The sequence below is a fragment of the Felis catus genome, chromosome A2 (assembly GCF_018350175.1).
Source record: "Felis catus isolate Fca126 chromosome A2, F.catus_Fca126_mat1.0, whole genome shotgun sequence".
In the NCBI taxonomy this organism is placed as follows: Eukaryota; Metazoa; Chordata; class Mammalia; order Carnivora; family Felidae; genus Felis; species Felis catus.
Genome location: NC_058369.1, coordinates 9,802,069 through 9,823,439, shown reverse-complemented (window position 1 = coordinate 9,823,439; position 21,371 = coordinate 9,802,069). Strand labels below are relative to the sequence as shown.

Sequence of the window (21,371 nt, the reverse complement as noted above, 5' to 3'; positions counted from 1 at the left end):
GCCGCGCGGGAAAGAGGCGGGGCGTGCGCGCGTGTGCGGGGGCGGTGCTGCCATCGCGCCTGCGCACGGCGGTGCCGTGAATGCGCGGGAAAGAGGTGGAGCGCGCGCGCAGGTGTGAGGGGCGGTGTCGGCCGCGCGGTTCGCGGCGTCGCGCGGCCACCTGCGGGCTCTGGCCTCTCCTGGCGGCCCGGGTCTGGACATTCCATATTTTTAGGTGGCCGGGGTAGGGTTAGTGTGGGTCCGGCCCCCGGAAGTCGGGCCCACAGCGCTCGGGCTTCGGGCCTTCTCCGCCCTTCCCCCCCCCACAGTCAGCGCCAGACCCCCGGCCTCCGTGAGGGCCAACTTTTGCCCTTCATTTTCTCAGAAAATTCTAATGCAAGTAATTTAACCGAGTTGTTCCCCGACAGATCCAGGCAGACCTACCCAGTTCCTGATCAGGACAGAGGGACCTTGACAACTTCTGTGGCCCAGGTCGGTGTCGACTTGTCTGGACGGCCCCAGGCATCCCCCACAGGGCTCCCTGACCCTTTGAAGGGCCCCAGGTGGCTCCTTCCAGGGTCCTCGGGTGTCCCTGGAAGGGCCTCCGACCAGAGCGGAGAGGGACGGCGCTTCCCATGTTCTGTCCCGACGTGGGGACTAGAGCCGTGTCCCCAGGGCCTCCCAGGCGGGGCGGGCGGGCCGTGGCCTGAGGTGGCTGTGACTCCCCCCCACCATGTTCCCTCGGGGCCCAGCTTGACCTCCCCCCGCTCCCGTCCCCCCCACCCCCTGCCCCCACCCCGCATCCCGGCAGCCTGATGGGCCAAGGTGCGGGGAGGGTGGCTTCTGCCCTCAGCCAAGGTCACTGGGGCTGTACCCAGGGGCGAGGACTGCTTACAACGATGGGATTGTGCTCATTTTCAGATTTCTCAAAGGAGGAATAAAATGACCAAGAGGAAAAAGCTTCGGACTTCAGGTATTTGGACACTTAAGTTGACGCGTCTTTATTGCTGCTTCCGGTTATGGGAGGATGTGGGCCTGTTTGCTGTAGAAATGCTAACACGACCCCGCCAAGCCCCTGGGCGGGGGGAGTGACTTCATAGGAGCTGGTGAGAAAAGGGTGAATTGTGGAAAGTGCATATGGTAAAAAAGTGAAAGCTTTCTGGAGTTTCCTCCACCCTCGGGTGGGATCCCACAAGCTTAGGGCAGGGGTGCGCTCTCAGAGACAACCTGTGAATAGAGCTACAAGGTCTTTTTTTTTTTTTTTTTTTAGTTTTTTTTTTAACATTTATTTATTTTTGAGACAGAGCATGAACGGGGGAGGGGCAGAAAGAGAAGGAGACACAGAATCGGAAACAGGCTCCAGGCTCTGAGCCATCAGCCCAGAGCCCGACGCGGGGCTCGAACTCACGGATGGTGAGATTGTGACCTGAGCTGAAGTCGGATGCTCAACCGACTGAGCCACCCAGGCACCCCGATCTTTTTTTTAACGTCTATTTTTTTTTAACTTTTTAATTTTTTTTTAAGTTTATTTATTTTTGAGACAGAGACAGAGCATGAACGGGGGAGGGGCAGAGAGGGAGACACAGAATCCGAAGCAGGCTCCAGGCTCCGAGCTGTCAGCACAGAGCCCGACGTGGGGCTCGAACTCATGAACCACAAGATCACGACCTGAGCCAGAGTCGGACGCTCAACCCACTGAGCCGCCCAGGTGCCCCCAACTACAAGGTCTTTGATATACTACAGGGTCATCGGTTGGTGGCTAAGTGTTTCACTCTGGAACCAAAACCCTGGGTTGAGGGCAGCCTGGGTGGCTCATTCTGTTAAGTGTCCAACTCTACATTTTGGCCCTGTGCTGGGATTTGCACGGAGCCTGCTTGGGATTCTCTCTCCCCCTCTCCCTCTGCCCCTACTCTGATCGCGTTCTCTCTCTCTCTCTCTCTCTCTCTCTCTCTCTCTCAAGATAAACAAATAAACGTAAAAAAAAAAAAAAAAAACCTGGGTTCATCCTAGCTCTCATGCTTGCCCTGTGATTGCAGATGACTTACTTTGTGCCTCAGTTTCTCCTTTCTGTAAATAGAAGATAATAAAGGCACCGACCTTGTCCATTCAAACAATGATTCTCAACCTGGTGGGAGGATTTTTTGCTCCTTGGAAGACACTGGAAATGTCTACAGACATTTTTGGTTTTCACAACTGATATATGTGGGGAAGGTGGCAGGGACTGGCATTTAGTGGGTTGAGGCCTGGGATGTGCTCAAAATCCTAGAATGCGCAGGACAGCCCCCCACAACACAGAATGATCTGGCCTCAAATGTCAACAGTACCGAGGTGGAGAACTCTGCCCTAGAGCTCACATGTGGATTAGTATTTGTTAAGCACAGAGGATAGACCCTAGGTATACACAAGTGTATGCTGCTGTTATGATTCTCCCCCCAGACTTAAAAAAAAAAAAAAAAAAAAAAAAAAACCTTCATTCTAAAGTAATGTTGGTCTTACAGAAAACTTGCAAAAATAGTTCAGGGTTCTGTCTACCCTACCTCCAGCTTCCCATGAGGTTAATGTCCAACAAAACCACAGGACAACGATCAATCATAATATTGCATAAGAAGCCAAGAAATGAACCTCGCTACACTACTTGTTCCAAACTTTCCTATATATACACCAATATAGTGTTTTCACTGGAAAATAGAATCATCACACATATCGACCTATAATCTGTTTTTTGCTTTATGGGATATCACATCCTCTTTATTTGTCAACCTACATATACGTTTCTTCACTCGAAAAGAAAAATACTCAACATTACATAGTATAGCACCACCTCCCTGTCATTGTCTAAGATAACTTAAACCTCATAGAAGTTTAGAAATGATTACTTACTGGCTAATGAACATAAGGAGTAGCACTCATTTCCCACCCCACCCCCCCAACTATGTGGGACAAAAATTAGCAACGGATTGAAAATGTTTTGTGTAGAAATGAGCAACAGGCTGCTTGGAAACACAGGAATTTCACTGACCTTGGAGGGGGAAGCTGGGGACAGCCAGGCCCACCCACAGCATGTCATTTGGGGCCTCTCTTGGCAGTGGCCTCCTTAGCTCAGTGGACCCCAGGCTGGCCCAGGACAGCTGTTTCTGTGTGTCCTGGAAGGGGTGGGGACAGAGGAAGAGGATTCTGGCAGGTGGTGAAAGAAGCCCTTCCCTCCCAACGTCTTTGGCCTTTGGTGTTGAACATAAGGTTCTGCCTTAGTTTTTCTTAAATTAGTCCTGTGGGGATAGATCACAGGAAGGAAATGGGAGGCTCTTCACTTCTGTTGATATTTTTGTTTTTTATTTGGTACACATGTCCATTGGATGAGTAAAGCGAGCTGGTGTTTGGGCATCGTAAGAAACCAAATAAACAAAGCTGCTCAATTTTGCCTTTTTTGGCAGACCACAGGGTGGGAATATGCTTGTGTAAGAAGCATTCGTTGGAGCCTTGCTCTAAGTACAGCACTGGCGCGGGCGTCTAAGCAGGTTACACCAGCAGGCGGGGCAAGGATGAGATCAAAGGGTGCCGCAGACTCAGGTCCTGCCCTCATGACCCTCAGGGTCTAGGCAGGGGAGAAAGAAAATTGCTTCTCGCCGGGAGCACTAATTCAAATACACGGCAGTAAGGTAAAGTTCTAAAAGGGTACACGTGAACCATAACAGAATAAAAAAAAATTACAGAAAGTCACAGTGGTCTACTGGAGCACAAACAGTCGAGTGAATGCTAACGAGGACCCTAGTGATAGATGTTAGGGATGGGGGGCTCATTCAGTGGGTTTACTTCTAGCTGAGGTTGGAAAGGATCTACCTGACTGAACTCCAGAAAGACCACCTGGTTTGCCTTTTTGTTCTCACTGGTCAGAGGCACGGTACATAGTAGGTACTCAATAAATGCTCAAGTGCACTTAAGTATGCAGGCTCTGGAGTTGGACTGACTGGATCCCATTCCAGATTCCTTGGCCTCCAGGTGCCTCAGCTTTCTTATCTGTAAGATGGGCAGAACAGTGGGATGCTGCCTCAAAGTTTTATCATAACGTACCCAACTTCTCAGGATAGCGTCTGTCATGGAGTTGTCTAGGTTCAACCTTTATCATTTGTTTTTTGAATAAATGAGTAGGTTGGGGCCAGGTTTAGAGAGGTATTACAAGTCAGCCACTACTGGCAGTTTCCGTGTAAGGGTGTTTCCTTCATTCAGCAAATAGGTGTTAGGCTCTTAATTGCTTTCAGTGATGGGGAAGGTATTGCAGATATTCAAGGGGCCGAGGAGCAGCTGAGATGTCACCTCCTAGCACTCGATGACTATAGGTCCCAGTTTTCCCAGGATGGATATTCTGCAGGCATCACAGAAAACTAGAGTGGTACATAATCTAGTCCTATCAGTGTTTCCTGGTGGTGATCTCTGTTTTACACGTGTGTTTATTTAATCATGTACCAAGTACTTATTGAGCACCAGTGGTATACTAGATGATCTTCTAGGCACTTGAGACTCAGTAGAGAGTGAGATAGACCCCTCTTTGTATGGAGCAGGTTGTATTGAGGGAGACAGAAAATAACCAGTACATCAGATACTGGCAAAAAAAAAAAAAGCTGTGAAGTGAATGAAACAGACCGTGGGTCTCTATAGGGGGTGCCCTATAGAGAAGTCAGGGATGGCCCTCTGCAGGAACATTTGAGCTGAGACTCAAGGAAGCCAGTACACATCTCTCCCCACTTTCCCAGAGAGACAGGTGGCTGGACCAGGTTGTCTTATGTAGTTTGGTGCCAGGCCACATCAGGATTTGGTCTCAGTCATGACCAGTCCTTAGGTAAAAAGCCTTTGAATCCCATGGCTACCTAAGCTCCTAGACCAGGCTCCATCCCATCTCTCTCTCCAGGCTAGTGTCAGAGCAAGGGTTTCCTGCTCTTGGAACAAGCTTGTTCATGTTGCGGCAGTGGCCCTGCCATGTTGGTTGTCAGCCGTGGAAGTGCCTGCTCCCTGTACCTCCCATCCCTTCATTTTCCTTTCTCTCTAAACTAGGTGGAGAAGGAATCCGTCCTCCAAAACTCCCAAAGAACCCAAGGCTAGGAGACTCTGGCAGGCCCCCCCAGAGTTCTGAATGGGGCTGTTTGTGTCTCCCTGAAGCGTCAGAAGGCAGATCAGGACCTGTTCCCTCTGCCGAACAGAGGACAGAGGAACCAGTACAGGCAGCCTCCAGGTAGGTGGCTTGGAACATTCCAGCAAGCCTTCACACCAACAGTGGGCACAGCACAGCCGTCCAGTAGGCAGGATGCCAAAGCGTGGGGACAACCATGACCCATCCAACGCCACGCCTCCCTCTGCGGGTTCAGGGCCCCTCAGGTTGCTTCTCAAAGCCATTCCTAGGACTCTCCTTTCCAGAGAGAAAGGTTGATATTTTAACCACGGGCAAGGAAAACCTTGAATGTTTCAAGGTCACTTGGTAATAGAATGCATCTTGTCCTCTGCTGGTCAAATCCATGTTTATCCCACATTCCTTCTTAACCAAGAAAGGATCGATGGAGTTGTGGGTCTGCGAACTAATAAGCCATGAAAGGGGATAGCAAATATTATGTGCCAGACAGTGTGCTAATAATAAACGGTTTACGTCTGTCTGTTCGTTTAATCCTCGTGGCTATGTGAGGTAAGTTTTTATCCCTGTGTCACAGGTGAGGACTCCGAAATTTCAAGAAATCAAATGGCTTACTTGCCCAAGGCTACTGAGCTGGTGCAGGGCAGGCTGGGGTCTGGCTGTGTCTGGCTCCTGTGTTCCTAACCACCATGGTTTCCCAGCTTCCTTATTTTTATTTTCAGGAATATGTAATTAAGCACAATGGGGTTAAAAGAAAGATCTGGAGCATAGTCTATTCATGGAGTTAAACCACATGTAACTACAACAAAGTAGAAAGGGTTAGCAGGAGTTAAGAGGAGGATTCCTGCTACCAGAAGTCTTCAAAGAAAGTATCATGGATCAGTGTACCAAATTTTCTGAGTAAACAATTGCGGCACATGGTCTGACCAACAGAGCTGTTTTTGGCGGTGGGGGCTGTGTGGTCGCAGGTCATTGCAATCTTAAGACTAAAGGCAGCCCTGTGGTGTGTGGGATATGAAGAGGGGCCGCATGTCACAGCTAACCCGTTCTCCCAGACAGGTAGCATGATGTCACTGTGCTTCACGCTCCTAGAGAGGCCAGCAGGGCTCATGGGGTCCCAGGCACTGCCCACCCTACTGTCTTAGTCCATAAGAATAGTCAGAACCTACAGAAGTGGGTTCCCACTCTCTTTTTTCTGTTTTTGTTTTCAGAATGTTTAATTAAGAAATACCATGTGCATAGAAGTACAACAGAAAAAAGCAAAGCCAACAAGCTTAACACATTTATGTTGAGAAATGAAATCTTTACCAGTACCCTAGCAGCCACCCAAATAATCCACTCCAATTAAAAATTTTCAAACTCTTGGGGCACCTGGGTGGCTCAGTTGGTTGAGCATCGAACTTCAACTTAGGTCATGATCTCACAATTCGTGGGTTTGAGCCCCATGTTGGGCTCTGTGCTGACAGCTCAGAGCCTGGAGCCTGCTTCAGATTCTGCCTCTCTCTCTCTGTCTCTCTCTGTCTCTCTCTCTCTCTCTCTCTCTCTCTCTCTCCCTCCCTCCCTCTCTCTCCCCCTCCCTCTCCCCCTCCCCCACTCTCACTCTGTTTCTGTCTCTCTCAAAAATAAATAAGCATTAAAAATTAAAAAAAAAATTTTTCAAACTGTCAGTTTGAACTGCTGTCAGTATCTAGATTTATTCTGTCTCCATAACCTCCTGACATGGTTTAAACCTGTTACTGTATCTTCATGCTTTTTCCTGTTCCACTTATAAAGGTGAAATTGTGAAGATTTAGTTCCAGATTTTGATTTTTTTAACAACACATACATCCACATTTATTTAGATATAACCATAAGTCTCACAATCTTTTTAAAAAGACCTAATATTTGGGGGGGGGGGGCGCCTGGGTGGCTCAGTTGGTTACGTGTCCGACTTCGGCTCAGGTCATGGTCTCGCAGTTTGTGAGTTCAAGCCCCGTGTCGGGCTCTGTGCTGACATTGCAGAGCCTGGAGCCTGTTTTGGGTTCTGTGTCTCCCTCTCTCTCTCTCTGCCTCTCCCTTGCACTCTGTCTCTCTCTCTCTCTCAAAAACAAATAAACATTTTAAAAAAAGACCTAATTTTTTAAGGTCTTTGGGTTTATAATAAAATTGGAAAGAAGGTAATGGAGAGTTCCCATATAGACCCCTGGCCCCACACATGCGTAGCCTTACCCATTGTCATGATCACTCACCAGAGCTGTGCATTTGTTACCCAGGATGAACCCGCACTGACATAATAATTACCTGCAATCCACAGTTTACTTTAGAGGTCACTCTGTGTTGTATGTTCTGTGGGTTTGGGCAAACATAGAATGACATGTATCTACCATTATAATCTCATGCACAGTATTTTCACTGCCTAAAAATTCTTTGCGCTCCACCTGTTCATCTCTCCTCTCTCCAACTCTGGCCCCACGGATCTTTTTATTGTCTTCGTAGTTTTGCCTTTTCCAGAATGTCATAGCGTTTCCATCATACGATATGTAGCTTTTTCAGGTCACTTATTTCACTTAGTAACACGCATTTAAGCTTCCTCTCTGTGTTCTCATGGCTTGATAGCTCATTTCTTTTAATGCCGAATAATATTCCATTGTCTGGATGCACCACAGTTTATTTATCCATTCACCCACTAAATGCAATCTCAGTTGCTTCTGCATTTTTGGCAATTAATGAGTACACCTGTTTTTTCTGACATTGTGTCTTTTGCATCTACAACTTCCTTTCTCTGGAATTTGCAGAGTTGGGGGTTAGAGTGTCATTCCAAATGTGAAATCCTATTCTTATTTCAGGAGCCAATTCCTGGGATTCTAAGGGTAAAGTGCTGCCAGAGCAGGAAGCTTGGATTCTAGATGTGAGACTCTGCACCCTTCTTGGCAGTCCCATGTCACCCTAGGCGCAGCTCCCCTTCTCCACCCCACCCTCTCCAAGCAGGTGCTCCAGGACCTCCCTTGCAGGAGACTGAGCACTACTTTGCCTTTGGATTCATTCTGTTTGTCTTACCACGCGCACAGACAGCTTTCCAGAACTTCAGAACCACCTCTGTTTTGCCTTTCTCCACCCAGCTCTCCTGCTGAGGAAGCACAAGCTCCCGCCGGTCTCCACGGGGAACCAGAAAAGGAGCCAGCACCCCTTCCTCTTTCCCAGGTGAGCCTGTTCTGTGGCCTCATATATGTACTACAAACGCTGCCTCCCTTAAGCTGGAGTTCTTAGCTCCATTCAGCATCAACAGGCTGACAGGTTGGTGAGACTGTGCTGGGGATGGAGTGGAGGGTAAGGACTGCATTTGAAGCTGCAAGAAAGGAACTGGTTTGGTGTTTGTTTTCTGAGACCTCATTCCGCCCTTATCTTTATTGCTGCTTTGTTCTTGTAACTGGTCCACAGAATTCAGCCAGGAGGTTTGTCCCCCAGTTTGCAAAGTCCAGGAAGACAGTGACAAGACCAGCAGAGTTGAGGGAAGAGGACCTCAGGAGTAGAATCCCTAAAATCAGGCAGGTGAGCCCATTAGACACCCAGTAGCTGCTTGGACCAGCCTTGGCTACTGAGTTCAACCTTGGTTTTCTTTGGCATTGGCTAGACCTGCATCTGTCTGCATGCCCTTTTTCAGTGCGTGATGCTACAGATGTGTGTGGAGCGTGTGCCACGCCTGTGTGAGGCGCTCAGGACAGCTGTGCCTGCACCCAAGTGGTCAAGGCCACAGCCCTTTTCCCCAGGTTGCATGATAGTAGTAAAAATGCAGAAAAGACAATCCACATTCTGTCCCTGAACCCCTTTACTTCTTGGAAGCTTTTGTGTGGTTGGGGGTAGGGGATGGGTCTTACAGCGTACTTTCTTGTCCTTTCTACCATGAGCTCCCAAGGTGATGATGTCTCTGGCAACAGGGGCCCCTACAAAAGTGAGGGATGGTCATTCCCAGCAGCCACGTTTGTAATCATCCCCAGCGGAGAACACCCGATATCCTTTAATGGGCGAATGGCTGAACACACCATAGAGCACAACCCAGCAATGAAAGAGGAACAAACCAGTGATACACGCAACAATCTAGATGGATTTCTAGGGCGTTATGTGGAGTGAGAAAAGCCAGTCCCAAGAGGTTATATACCGTAGGGTTTCATTTACATAACGTTATTGAAATGAGAAACTTATAGAGATGGGTTGGTTAGTGGTTGCAGGGAGTTGGACCAGGGTGGGGTGGGGAGGTGAGTGTGGCTACACGTGGCAGCACAAGGGACCCTGTGTTGGAGATTTCCCATATCTTATTTGTGTGGTGGATGCACAGCCTCCACCACTGAGAGAGCTTTGTAGAACTTCATACACACACACAAACAAGCGTAAGTCAAGCTGGAAAGCCAAATAAGGTCGGTGGACTTGATCAGTGTTGGTATCTGGACTGTGATATTATACTCAAGTTATATAAGATGATACCACTGGGGGAAACTGGGTAAAGGGCATGACGAGTCTTTTTCTGCCATTTCTTTATAACTACATATGAATCTACAATGATCTCACAAAAAGTGTAATTTAAAAACAAGAGGGGTCGGGGGGTGCCTGGGTGGCTCAGTCAGTTAAGTGTCTGACTCTTGGTTTCAGCTCAGGTCATGGTCTTGCGGCTTTGTGAGTTCTAGTCCCATGTTGGGCTCTGTGCTGGCAGCGCAGAGTCTACTTGTGATTCTCCCTCTCTCTCTGTCCCTCCCCCGCCTCGTGCAATGTTTGTCTCTCTCAAATAAACTTAATAAATAAATACATACGTGCATATGTACATACAAACGAGAGGTCGGGTGCCTGGTTGGCTCAGTTGGTAGAGCATGAGACTCCTGATCTTGGGGTTGTGAATTCAAGCTCCATGTTTGGTGTAGAGCTTATTTTAAAAAAATAATATTAACTAACTAATAAGAGGGGTCTTAGCTTCACTGTCGACTGAAAATGTGCAGGAAATGCTATGTGTAACTCAGCGGCTGGTTGCCAGTGGCTTTACTGAAGCCAGACTGACAGGCCATGACCTTCAATGCTCTGATATTTGCAACACACACCCTCCTAGAAAGGTTGGACTTGACTGATGTAGGGAGGTAACTGTGGAGGAGGCATCTCCCTCAGTGCTGATAACCGTATGGAAGATGCATGGGAAGGGGGGGGGGACAATCGCTGTCTATAGGGTGCCCTTGGGTACAGACCTCAGTCCCTACCTGTCAGATGTAATTATTTGTAGTCCAGTTTGAAAGGAGAGTTGATGGCATGGTTGTGAGAGGAAGGGAGGTGATGGGTTGACTCCAGGGTTTGGGGCCTGAATAGCTTGAAGGATGGAGTTGCTGTAGTTGAAACAGGGAGCCTCTGAGGGCATACTCAGGAGCTGGTGTCGGTCATGTGACATTGGATGTCACCAGGAGATACCAGAGGGAGATTCCAGATACCAGTGTCTCGAGTTGGGGGAGATCCAAGGGCTGCAGTGGTTCTGCAGGTTTAGGTCTGAATGCCTGGATTGAGCTGCCATCTACCTAGGGGACAATATCTATCTACGTCCCAGTCAGAACCCTCTTTCCCACCCTGTTCTGGTCATCTCTGTCTCCATTAGGGACATTTCGCTTCTCCCTCTCTCTTTTAAGTTTTTTTTTTTAGTGTTTGTTTATTTATTATGAGAGAGAGAGAGCAGGAGAGGGGCAGAGAGAGAAGGAGAGAGAAAGAATCCCAAGCAGGCTCTGTGCTGTCAGCATAGAGCCTGATGCAGGGCTTGAACCCACGAACCGTGAGATCATGACCTGAGTCAAAACCCAAGAATTGGATGCTTACCCGATTGAGCCACCCAGGCACCCCATCTCTCTTTTTAAGTTTTTTTTTTTTAATGTTTGTTTATTTTTGAGAGAGAGACAGAGACAGAGTGCAAGTGGGGGAGGGGCACAGAGAAGAAATACAGAATCTGAAGCAGGCTCTAGGCTATGAGCTATCAGCACAGAGCCTGATGTGGGCTTGAACTCACGAATCCACAAGATCATAACCTGAGCCAAAGTCAGATGCTTAACTGACTGAGCCACCCAGGTGTCCCTTAAGTTTTTATGTTGAAATAATTATAGGCTCATAAAAAATTGCAAAAATACTATGGACCCAAGTGTCCACTGATAGATGAATAAACAAAATGTTGCATATCCATACAATGGGATATTATTCAGCCTTAAAAAGCAAAGACATTCTGATAAAGGCTACAACATAAATGAAACTGGGCAATATTATGCTGAGTGAAATAACCCAGCCACAAAAGGATAAATACTATAGGATTCCACTTACAGGAGGTCCCTAGAGAAGTCAAATCCATGGAGGCAGAAAGTAGACGCTCGATGCTTGGATGCCCGGGGCTGGGAGACAGGGATTAATGGGGACAGAATTTCAGCTTGGGAAGATGAAAAGAGTTTTGGAGATGGAAGGTGGTGACAGTTGCACAACAGCGTACATGTATTTTATGCCACTAAACTGTATACTTACTGATTAAGATGGTGAGTTTTATATAATGCGTATTAGACCACAATTGAAAACAAAAACAGTACAGGGGCGCCTGGGAGGCTCAGTCGGGTAAGCGTCCGACTTCGACTCAGGTTATGATCTCATAGCTCGTGGGTTCGAGCCCCGCATCGGGCCCTGTGCTGACAGCTCAGAGCCTGGAGCCTGCTATGAATTCTACGTCTTCCTCTCTCTCTGCTCCTCCCCTGCTCATGCTTTGTCTCTCTCTCTCCTTCAAAAAAAAATAAAAACATTTAAAAATTATGGGGCGCCTGGGTGGCGCAGTCGGTTAAGCGTCCGACTTCAGCCAGGTCACGATCTCGCAGTCCGTGAGTTCGAGCCCCGCGTCAGGCTCTGGGCTGATGGCTCGGAGCCTGGAGCCTGTTTCCGTTTCTGTGTCTCTCTCTCTCTCTCTGCCCCTCCCCCGTTCATGCTCTGTCTCTCTCTGTCCCAAAAATAAATAAAAACGTTGAAAAAAAAATTAAAAAAAAAAGAAAGAAAATAAAACAGTACAGAGAGGTCCTTGTGTGCTCTCCTCCAGTTTCCTCCAGTGGTAACATCTTCTAACTAGCATCCATTGCCAACACCGGTCAGTTGACGTTGACACAATCCACAGGCCCCCTTGATTTTTATATCCTTGATCTGTCCAAGAGCCTCCATGTGCCCAGTGTTGGTGGGAAGAAGGAGCTGATGGAAAGAAGGATTCCTCTGCTTCTGGTCCCCACTCCAGCCCCTGGCTCTAACTATGCCCAGCACTGGTACTGAATGGTACTGGGTGCACCATGTGTAACATCTGAGACTTTGTACAGGTATAGTTACAACTAGAAAAAATTTTAGTTGATTATTGAAGGCTCAAGGGTGAGTCTTTTACTCTCCATAGGAAACACCGCCAGGGCCCAGTAGCCAACAGGCCAGAAGCCGACTGCAAGAGGAGTCACTAGGGCTTGCTTCCTGGGAGGCCAGGGAGCCGGGAGCCCAGACCCAGGTAGACAGCACTCACCCTGAACACAGAGACCAAAACCTCATGACACCTGTGCCTGAAAGTGGGGATTCTCCGCCCTCGGCTTCCACCAATGTCTCTCCAGAACGGGGGATGGTACCCTTGGCCTCAGAGAGGGCCAGCCAGGACCACCTGTCGGAGCAAGGAACCAACACACCGGATGGTGAAAGCAGGAAGGGATGTTGGGTTCTAGGCTATCATGGCCAGAAAGGGCTCCTGCTGAGCAGTGATGCTGAAGAGAAGGAGCCAGACCGAGGAAGCCTCCAGGAAGCAGGTGTCCAAGGGGGAGCAGAGGCTGACCTGCCTGAGGGGCACAGAGAAAAAGGAGACAGTGTCCTGGGTCCCTCCTCCACTCAGGGCCCAGAGCCCGGATCTGCAGACCAGGCCCTCTCTGACCCCATGCAGATACCCAGCAAGACTAGCAGGGAAGCAGAACAGAGCTGTAGTGGCCCAAGTCATTCCTCCCTTGGGACCGTTGTCATCACAGACAGGAGGACAGACCCCACTGAGCCAGAACGGAGGGCTCCAGAGGTGGCCAAGCCAGATGAACAGGCCAACACCAGGGCACCTTCCTCTCCCAGTGGGAAGGCCCCTGATGGAGGCCACAGTGGGGCCCTGCTCAGCTGCACACTTCTCACTGGGGAGGCAGGAGGCAGAAGGGAGGCAAGGTGGGAAGACAAGCCCCCTGGCAACATCCTGGGGGGCCCTTTAGGCTCCCTGGCTCTGGATCGCAGGATAAAAGAGCCCATAGTAGGTGCTGGAGATTCCAGTCTTCTAGCCTCAGAAGTGGGCCCACCTGTTGATCAAACAAGGGCGCCTGGCCTGGATGAAGAGGGACTGGGGGGGATATGTGCACTGCCTTTGCTGTTGCAGCCTGAGGGTGAAAAAGCAGCTGAGTTAAGGAGCCAGAGCCCTAAAGAAGACCTTGACTGGTTCAATCTGTCTCTTGGAGCCTTTGCTCCTCCAGTGCACAGAGAAGCAGTGGGTGGCCCTTCCCAGGAGACCAGGGCCTGCCACGACCACCCAGGTGCCCCTGAAGATCCCACAGGCTGGTCTGAACCCCCTCCTGGCTCTGCAGACCAGGCTCTCTTGGGGGAGTCTCCAGCCATGGAACCTCACTTCCTGCCAGACAGCCAGATACGGGATGCCCTAGAAGTCCCTGACCTTGCAGCCTCACCTGAGCAGGTAAGAGTTTCCCCACATGATAGCCAGACCATCCCAAGATAGGTGTCAAGTGGCCATGAGCCCTGTCACAAACCACACACCGGTGGGGAATTTGGGGTGTGTGGTCATCTGTTTATACAGCACACGGGTCTAGGAGAATGAGGTTTAGTTTCAGTGTGTATGGAGTCAGTGATTTTCCAGATAGGACAGTCCTGCCTTTCTTTCTGTAAGGAGTTTGTGTGGGAACTGCAGAGCCCCAGGCAGTGACACACATGCATTCCGTCAGCCCAGGCAGAGTTGGTGGAGGTCCTCCATTCCTTGACTGGAGCCCCCAGGTGTGCCCACCCTCTCCACGCTTCAGGGCCTGGCCCTGGCTGCAGGTTTCTGAAGGATATAAAGAGGATGTCTGAAGCCTTGAGGGTACCTTTGAAAAAGCCAGTGTTGTCAAAGCTGGGCATGGGGGAGAGGACTTCAGTCTCCAACTGAAAAGAGCCTTTGCCCATCTTAAGGGTCGTTTCAGGGTCCTGATATGAATTTTTTTTTCCAAATATATACAAGAATTTTGCTTTCCTGCTGGAATTCGTAGGGACTTTCTTTCCTTCAGGGATCTGCCTGCCCAAGAGGCAGTGGGAGAGCTGCCCCAAATCACCTTTCCTGGCTACTGAGCCTACACTGGCCATTGGCATTCACCTGTCTAGGGCAGGTGGCAGCCTCGCTTCGGCCCCACCCCCAGGGAGGCACCACATCCCTGACCACTGGCACACCTGAATCTGGGCTAAGTGCTTTGTGGTCACACCCTGGAAGGTAGGTGGTTCTCTTTCCACACACTGGGTGTGGATAAGAGGCTGAAGGAGGTTGGGCACCTGCCCAAGGTGAAGCAGTTGAGTGAAGCAGGCTGGGTCTGTTCCCAGGTTGGCCTGATTCTGCAGCTGTGCCTGTCCTGGAACACAGAACCCAGCTTGCTTCACAAACATTGGCCTCTGTTTCTTCGGCTGTCCTGTTGAAATGTTTAAAAAATTAATTCAGTTACATGCTTATCAAGAGCCTGCTCTTCCAGGAGTCAGCACATCAGGCGTGGTCCCTGCCCCTGTGAGGTTTGTGGTTGTACTGTTCCCACCTGCCTCTCCCAGAGTAAACATTTTGTACCCTATCATTTCAGCACTTAAAGAGTTTTTTTATACAATATGGCCCCGAAACACATGCCTAGTATTTCATCTGGTGCCTAGCTGAAGAGAGCCAGCTGTTCCAGACACAGAGGGGAATGTGGCTGGGTTGAGCAAATGTGAGTCTCCAAGGTGCTGCCTTCCCAGGGGATGGCCAAGGGTCATCTTTGGCCCCTCACCATGTTTACCTGCAGGGTAGCTTCAGACCAGGCCCCAGGTGCCACATGTGGGCCCCCAGTACCTTGGGCCACCCATTTCTCAATCACCAGATGAGTAAGATCATTGAAAGCCAATCGCCGTGCAGTCCACTCATAACGTTTGAAGACAAGTACCTGGGATAGATGGGCGTTCAGCTCCTGGCACAGCTGAAATTTTATAATTGAAGCCCCATCCCTTGAAAAATATAAACCCCTCCCTTGGAAAGAAGAGCAGTCTAAGTTGCCCTCAGTCTCTGGCTGCTGGGCAGTGGCTAAAGGAGCAGTTGGGCTATCTAGTGGCATCCAGCAGGCAAAGAGCAAGCCCTTCCTGATCGGCCACCAGTGACTTTGGGCTTTGAAAACACCAAGGAATCCGCAGTGGTGGGACCCAGCAGACAGCCGGGGTGGTCAGACCTGACAGGCCCCCCAGGGGCGGAAGCGCTGCCCTGACAAGGCTGCTGACGCCTGGGCACGTTTCGTTTAGATAATGGGCGTTCCCAAACAAGTTGGGGCGACCCCGGCACAGGCAGGTTCCCACGGAAAGCTTCTGGATGGGGCCCAGCAGGAAGGCTGCGTGGACAGGCACACTTGGGAATAGAGTGCAGGTAGATGGAGAGAGTGGCAGCAGCGGCCTGCCCACTGTCCCTCACGGTGGCACAGCCATGAGCACTGCTTCGGAGGAGGCAACTCGGGGGGTCCCAGAGGTTACACAGCAATGACAGAGCAGTTTCAAACCCAGGTCTCCTCACAGGAAACTATGGTGTTTTCTTCTCATAGTAGCTCCCTTAGGATGTAACACTCCCCACAGAGACACTGGGGCCTCTGTAGGCCACTGCCACGTAAGTCACTTAAAAAAAGCTGATTCCAAGTCCCTCTTGGGTCCTAGAGTGGTGGCCTCCAGCACATTCTGGAGGAGAACTGCCCTCACTGTGTCAAACATTCACAGAACCCTGGTGGAGGCAGTAGTACCTGTCAGGAGGGAGAATATTTCTCATGGCCAAGAACAGCACAGTGAGTTGAGTGAACATGTGATGCCAAGTTGTATTTTAAGCCACAGAGTCACTTACATGAAAGTCAACCAGATGCCTGGGAGATAACTAGACGGGCTTCCCAACTCGGCACTGCTGGCATTTGGCCCCAGATAGTTCTGTGTGGTGGGGCTGTCCTGTGCACTGTAGGGTGCTGAGTGGCCCTCCTGACCTCTACCCACAGCATGCCCGTAGCACCTTCCCCAGTACCAAAGTGTGCCGACCAGCGTGAAGTGCCTAGGGGTGATCCTCCCTGGTGAGAGCCGCTGGGCTACAAGCAGCTCTTCACGTCTGTTCCTTGGGATTCAGGGACGATTTGCAGCTGTAAGCTGTAGCTCAAGCCCTTCACCCCATCCCCCACTGCTGTCAGGAGAGAGGGGCTCGGTTCTGAAAGGATGTCTTTTGGAGTGGGTCCCGTCTTACTCTAGGACTTTGGTCCCCCCAGAAGAGGCCCTGGGCCGGCCACTCTGCCCCAGCCTCTTTGCCTCTTTTTGGAGGGACATATGTCACCTCCATGATTGAGCCTGACATTTTCCATGAAAGTTAAACCACCGTTGACATTTAGAAACTTAAGCTTCTCAGGGTTATCTGGCTTTCTCCCCTATTAATTATAAATTTTCCCTTAAAATGTATTTGCAAAATCTCCCCCTGACATGAAACCTGGCTGACCTCTTCCCCTCAACACCAGATGCCCACCTCGCCCCAGTCACCATTACTGGGGGTCTTCTCTGTATCTTTCCAGATACTGCAGGATGAGCAGGAGACAGTGCTACACCTCAGCCATCAGAGACAGAGCCATCTGCCAGCACAGATCAGCCCTTCAGAAAGCACAGGCCCGGCAGGGGACACCAGGGTCAGGCCCCACATTGCCCTGTCTGCTCTTTTGGAATGGGGAGGTGGGGAGAGCAGCCGGGGCTGGCGGCCCCCGGGTCTAGCTGTTACGGCATCCCGTCCCTTCCCTACACCACTGTTCTGCAGGATTCTCTGCCTCCGTGTCCCTCACATGGCCCGGAGGAACCGAGAGGTCCCTGCATGACCCTTCCCTGTGCAGGGCTCACAGCTAGGTCTTTCATATGTGTGCTCTCTCTCCACAGTTGTTTCCTCTGGGGAGCAGGCTGGACTCTCGTTGGCCTGGCACAAGCCTACATGCTGATGGAGGCCCCCTCACTGACTTCCAGCTGAGGTAGACATGATGGGGGGAGGCTGGCCCAGGACGCTTGCCCCAGTACCGGTTGTCCCTAAGTGCCTGGGAGGGGAAAACGTCACTGCTTTCCTGGCACTGGCGCTTCCCACACTCTCCCTCACCATAGGCCTGCCTTGCCCTGGATGGGCCTCAGTAAGGGAGCCGAGCCCCATCTTTCAAACTGTGCGTGTCCCCTGATCCCCATGAGTGGAAAAATCGTGATCATCGATCTACAGACAAACCACAGTCTCTTCCCAGAACCGCTGGGAAGGTGCCCCCAGGTCCATGGGTTGTTGTGACATACCATGTACTTTTTGTGGAGAGAGGTTCTAGAGCTTTTCCTAAATCTCTAGAGGGGAAGAGGACCCAGACAGGGCTAAGAACCGTTGGCCCATGTGACCTTGGGGTCTGTCCCCGCTCTGGCACCTTCTGGACCTCCAGGGTCCCTGACTGGTCCCATCTCCTCACTTGGCTCTGTGCCCTAAGGCAGGCCACTTTCTCCCTCCTGCAGGCCATGGAATGTGTGTGTGTGTGTGTGTGTGTGTGTGTGTGTGTGTGTGTGTGTGTGTGTTGGGGGGGTCCTCTGTCTCTACCCCAGAGCCTTTCACAGTCCCATCACCTCCCTTTGTGTCCTTTCTCCCCACCCTGCCAGGCGCTAACACTGAGCCAGTCCTCTCCTGTTACCTTGTACTTGAACTGGCCTCTCTGCAGAGGCTGCAGCTTATCGATTATTCATGGCCAAGTTTCTGTTTCTGGCTGGCAAGTGTGGAGGAGGGGTGAGAGACACAGCCCTTGGCAGAATTTGTCTCCTTCCTTTTTCTCCTCCTCCCCCTCATCCTCAGGATAGAGGTGGCCACGTTCCCACCTCTTACCCATGCGTAACGTCTGTAAATAGTACCTGTTGTACCACTTGTTGCCACACACACACACACACACACACACACACACACACACACACACACTCTGCAAGGGGATCAGTGGCAGTTTAGTCAAAGTGGCCCTACTATTGCTTGAGCAAAGAGGAGAGAGATTCATGTTGTGAATCTCCAGTGGCCTCTGATATGACCCACATGGATGACTGGAAGCCCCAGGCAGGTCATGGGTCTGGTTCAGTGGCCTGTGGCTGAGTGGGACGTGCAGAGGCTAAGGCAAGCCAGCTCAGGGTGACCGAAGCGGGTGGGGCAGAACTGGAGTTCCCACAGTGACAGCCTGGCAGACACTGCTAAGCTGGGGTGTGGGAGGATTTAGGAACAGCTGTTGGCTCGAGTCCAGGAGGGCAGCCCACTGCCCACACCCGCAGGCCACATGTGTTAGATACAGTGGGTGCTGTGGTGCATCTACCCTTCCATAGATACTAATGCCATCCAGTGCCAGCTCTTCCAGGAATTGCTCTGGGCATGGGGGAGGCCGTGTGGGACAAAACACAAAACTTCCATCTGGTGGGGGTGGGAGGGTGAGAGACCAGCAAATTAGTCAGATGGTAAAGTGTTGAGAAAAAGACTGTGAGGAAGGGGTTAAAAATTTACAGTGGTGATCAGGGAAGGCCCCCTCCCCCCACCAGGAGGAGATATTTGGGAAAGAACATTCCAGGGCCCTAAGAAGTGCTCAGGGAACAGCCAGGAATTCAGTGTGGCTGGAACAGGGGGGGAAGGGAATGAGAATGAGGGGATGGGGTCTGGAGGTGCTGGCAGATGGTGCAGGGCTGCAGGGAGGGGCACTGGGCCCGACCCGGTTTCCATTTTCACAGCCCACCCCACCCCAGCACTGAACGGGGGACAGGCTGTAGGGGCAGGAACTGGCGGCCAGGGAGGCTGTGGCAGCTGTCCAGACAAGGACCAAGGTGGTGGGGAGGCGGCTGGATTCTGAGTGTGCCTCTCATGGTACAGCCAGCCAGGTTGGCCATGAGGGCTCTGCCTGTGGTGGCTTCGTATCTGTAAAAGGTATTAACATCCAGAGAAGACCGCTCCAGGCCCAGCAGAAGCCCCCAGAACAGACTTTGACAGAGCTGTCCAGTGAGGTCAGGCTTCATGTCATCCCTCCCTTCCCCCCCAGGACATGTGTAGGGATCAAAGCTTGCGAAGCTGCCAGGATGGAGGACGCGACAGACACCGTGCGTGGCCTTGTGGTTGAGCTCTCCAACCTGAAGTAAGCATTGGGCAGGGATCCATGGATGAGTGGGGTGGGAGGGGTGGCAGAGGGGACAGGGCCTTGGAGGGTGGTGGGGAGGGCCCAGTGCCAGCATCCGCCTGTGTGTGTGTCCATGATCCGTGAGTGTGTAGGTGTGTGAGCTTGTGTGGGAGAGTGAGCAGCCACTTGTGCCCGAATGAGAGGTGGGGTCCTCGCACGGACGTCTGGTGGAGCACAGCTCCTGCTGGCACTTCCTGCAGCCGGCTGATCATGAGCACCCACCGGGACCTGGAGGCCTTCAGGCGCCTCAACTACAGGAAGGCAAGGCCAGCAGGGAAAGCGCCGGCACCCTACACATCAAAGGGAGCTGGGAATCTCCCTCCAGGGGAGCGATCCTGGAGGGATTTGTAGATTACTTCCAGACCACCTCAGGAGCGCCCTGTGCGCACACTTGTGTGCAAGCTCACAGTGCCTATGCGTGTTTCCTCTGCGCTGGCCCCCAGAAGTGCCTGGTACTCCTGCCAAACAGCTGGAAACAATCCCTCAGCAGACCCCGGAAAGCCTGCAGGCCGTGTGTGCCCCCTGGTTTACCCTAGAAGATGCTCCAGCGTTTCCCCAGTGGGCCCCAGAAACCTTCCCTCAGCCTACCCAGAAGTCAGCTTTCCATGGGAAACACAGGAGGCCAGGCCCCAGTCAATAGCCTCCCTTGGGAGTTGGTACGGAAGGGGACCTGCTCCTCCCTGGGGCTGCAGCAAAGGCCAGAGGCAGGAGGCTGGAGGCTGACTGTGCCCCCAACACTCAGAAAGCCAGCTGCTCTGAGCAGGGCCTAGAGCGGCCCGGATGTTTATCTGGATTTGCAAATTTCAGTTCTTCAGCTCAGGTTATGGGAGGTTCAGAATTTGTTTCTTTCCTGGAGGAGAAAAGGGTTCCCTTTGTTGGCAGTACCTCTGTTTTTCTCCAGATTTCCATTTTATTTGTTCTGGTTAGAGCATTAATAAATGATTCCCTAGTGTGGATCTGTGACCTGTTGTTTGGGGTTTGAGGCATTTTCAGTTCCTTATGTTTTGCCCACAAACCTCCCTAACCACCTCTTTCTCCTTTTACTTCTCATCCTCCCCAGGAAGGCAGGTTGGGCCACTGCCGGGCCCTGTGAATCAAGGGGTCCCCACAAGATGCTAAGTGTGTCAGTCTCCAGGAGTGGGTGGCTGTGTGTCCATGTGTGTGTACACATCCAAGCACACACACACACACCCGTATCTGTGGGGCAACAAGCCCACTGAGACATCATAGTTGATCACCCAACTGCGGAGTTGGTAGGTTCGCTTTGAGAGCTCAGATGGCCTTACCCATCCCCCAAGGAAAAAGCTGCTTCTAGGCCCCAGACTGGAAGGAGGCAGTGCTGGGGGATTGTTACTGATGCAAACACAGCTAGTGTCTGCAGGTGCTGCTGTCCAACCCATTTTACAGAACACGATGCTTCAATTAAATTGGTCACCAAAAGGTTGACCAGACTGGAGACTTCATTAGTCCTTTCACCTGTGACTCCTGCACCCATTTCCTATAGTCAAGGCAGAGATCCCCTCCTACGGCCTTCTTAGACCCCAGGAAACCCCATGCTGGAGGAGAGCAAGGTGGGTCATGGTCCCCCTTCTCCTGGCTGGATGTGCAGCTTCTTCCTTGAACCTGCCTGGACATGCCCCTTCTCCTGGTACCCTGGGTCTCAAGTGCCAGCAGCTCTGGCCTATACAATGAGCACTTACAAGCAGCTGGGGGTGGCTGGGATGTTGTGTCCCCTAACCCAGTTTGAAACTCTTGGGGCTGCTAAGGAGCCTTCCTCTGGGTCTTCTTTCTCCTCCTTCCCTCCCCTCTCCAAGCAGAGGGACCAGGCTGTCCTC

General features: G+C 51.3%; 1 protein-coding gene across 7 annotated transcripts; it reads left to right on the top strand.

Moving 5' to 3' along the window:
• Positions 1-37: 37 nt before the first annotated feature.
• On the top strand, positions 38-20,982 carry BRME1 (break repair meiotic recombinase recruitment factor 1). 7 transcript variants are annotated; one of them, XM_045046696.1, is made up of 11 exons: positions 40-112; positions 408-471; positions 901-952; positions 5,026-5,203; positions 8,194-8,275; positions 8,513-8,623; positions 12,495-13,799; positions 16,909-17,019; positions 17,261-17,349; positions 19,402-19,494; positions 20,597-20,982. In XM_045046696.1, the coding sequence occupies exons 1-11, from the start codon at positions 81-83 to the stop codon at positions 20,754-20,756; spliced, it is 2,277 nt and encodes a 758-aa protein (XP_044902631.1). In that variant the 5' UTR covers positions 40-80; the 3' UTR covers positions 20,757-20,982. The 7 variants fall into 7 exon arrangements, with proteins under 7 accessions (XP_044902653.1, XP_044902643.1, XP_044902673.1 ...); XM_006928481.5 differs by lacking the exon at positions 20,597-20,982 and adding an exon at positions 19,737-20,490 and having other exon boundaries at positions 42-112; XM_045046726.1 differs by lacking the exon at positions 40-112 and adding an exon at positions 158-214.
• The last annotated feature ends 389 nt before the right edge of the window (positions 20,983-21,371 follow it).

What these genes read in the sequence shown, in the direction of transcription:
- BRME1 (XM_045046696.1), top strand. Translation starts at nt 81, where the DNA reads ATGCGCGGGAAAGAGGTGGAGCGCGCGCGCAG. An exon ending in GAGGTGGAGCGCGCGCGCAG is followed by an intron (nt 113 to 407) that starts GTGTGAGGGGCG and finishes GTTCCCCGACAG; the next exon opens with ATCCAGGCAGACCTACCCAG. An exon ending in CTCACTGACTTCCAGCTGAG is followed by an intron (nt 17,350 to 19,401) that starts GTAGACATGATG and finishes CTTCCCCCCCAG; the next exon opens with GACATGTGTAGGGATCAAAG.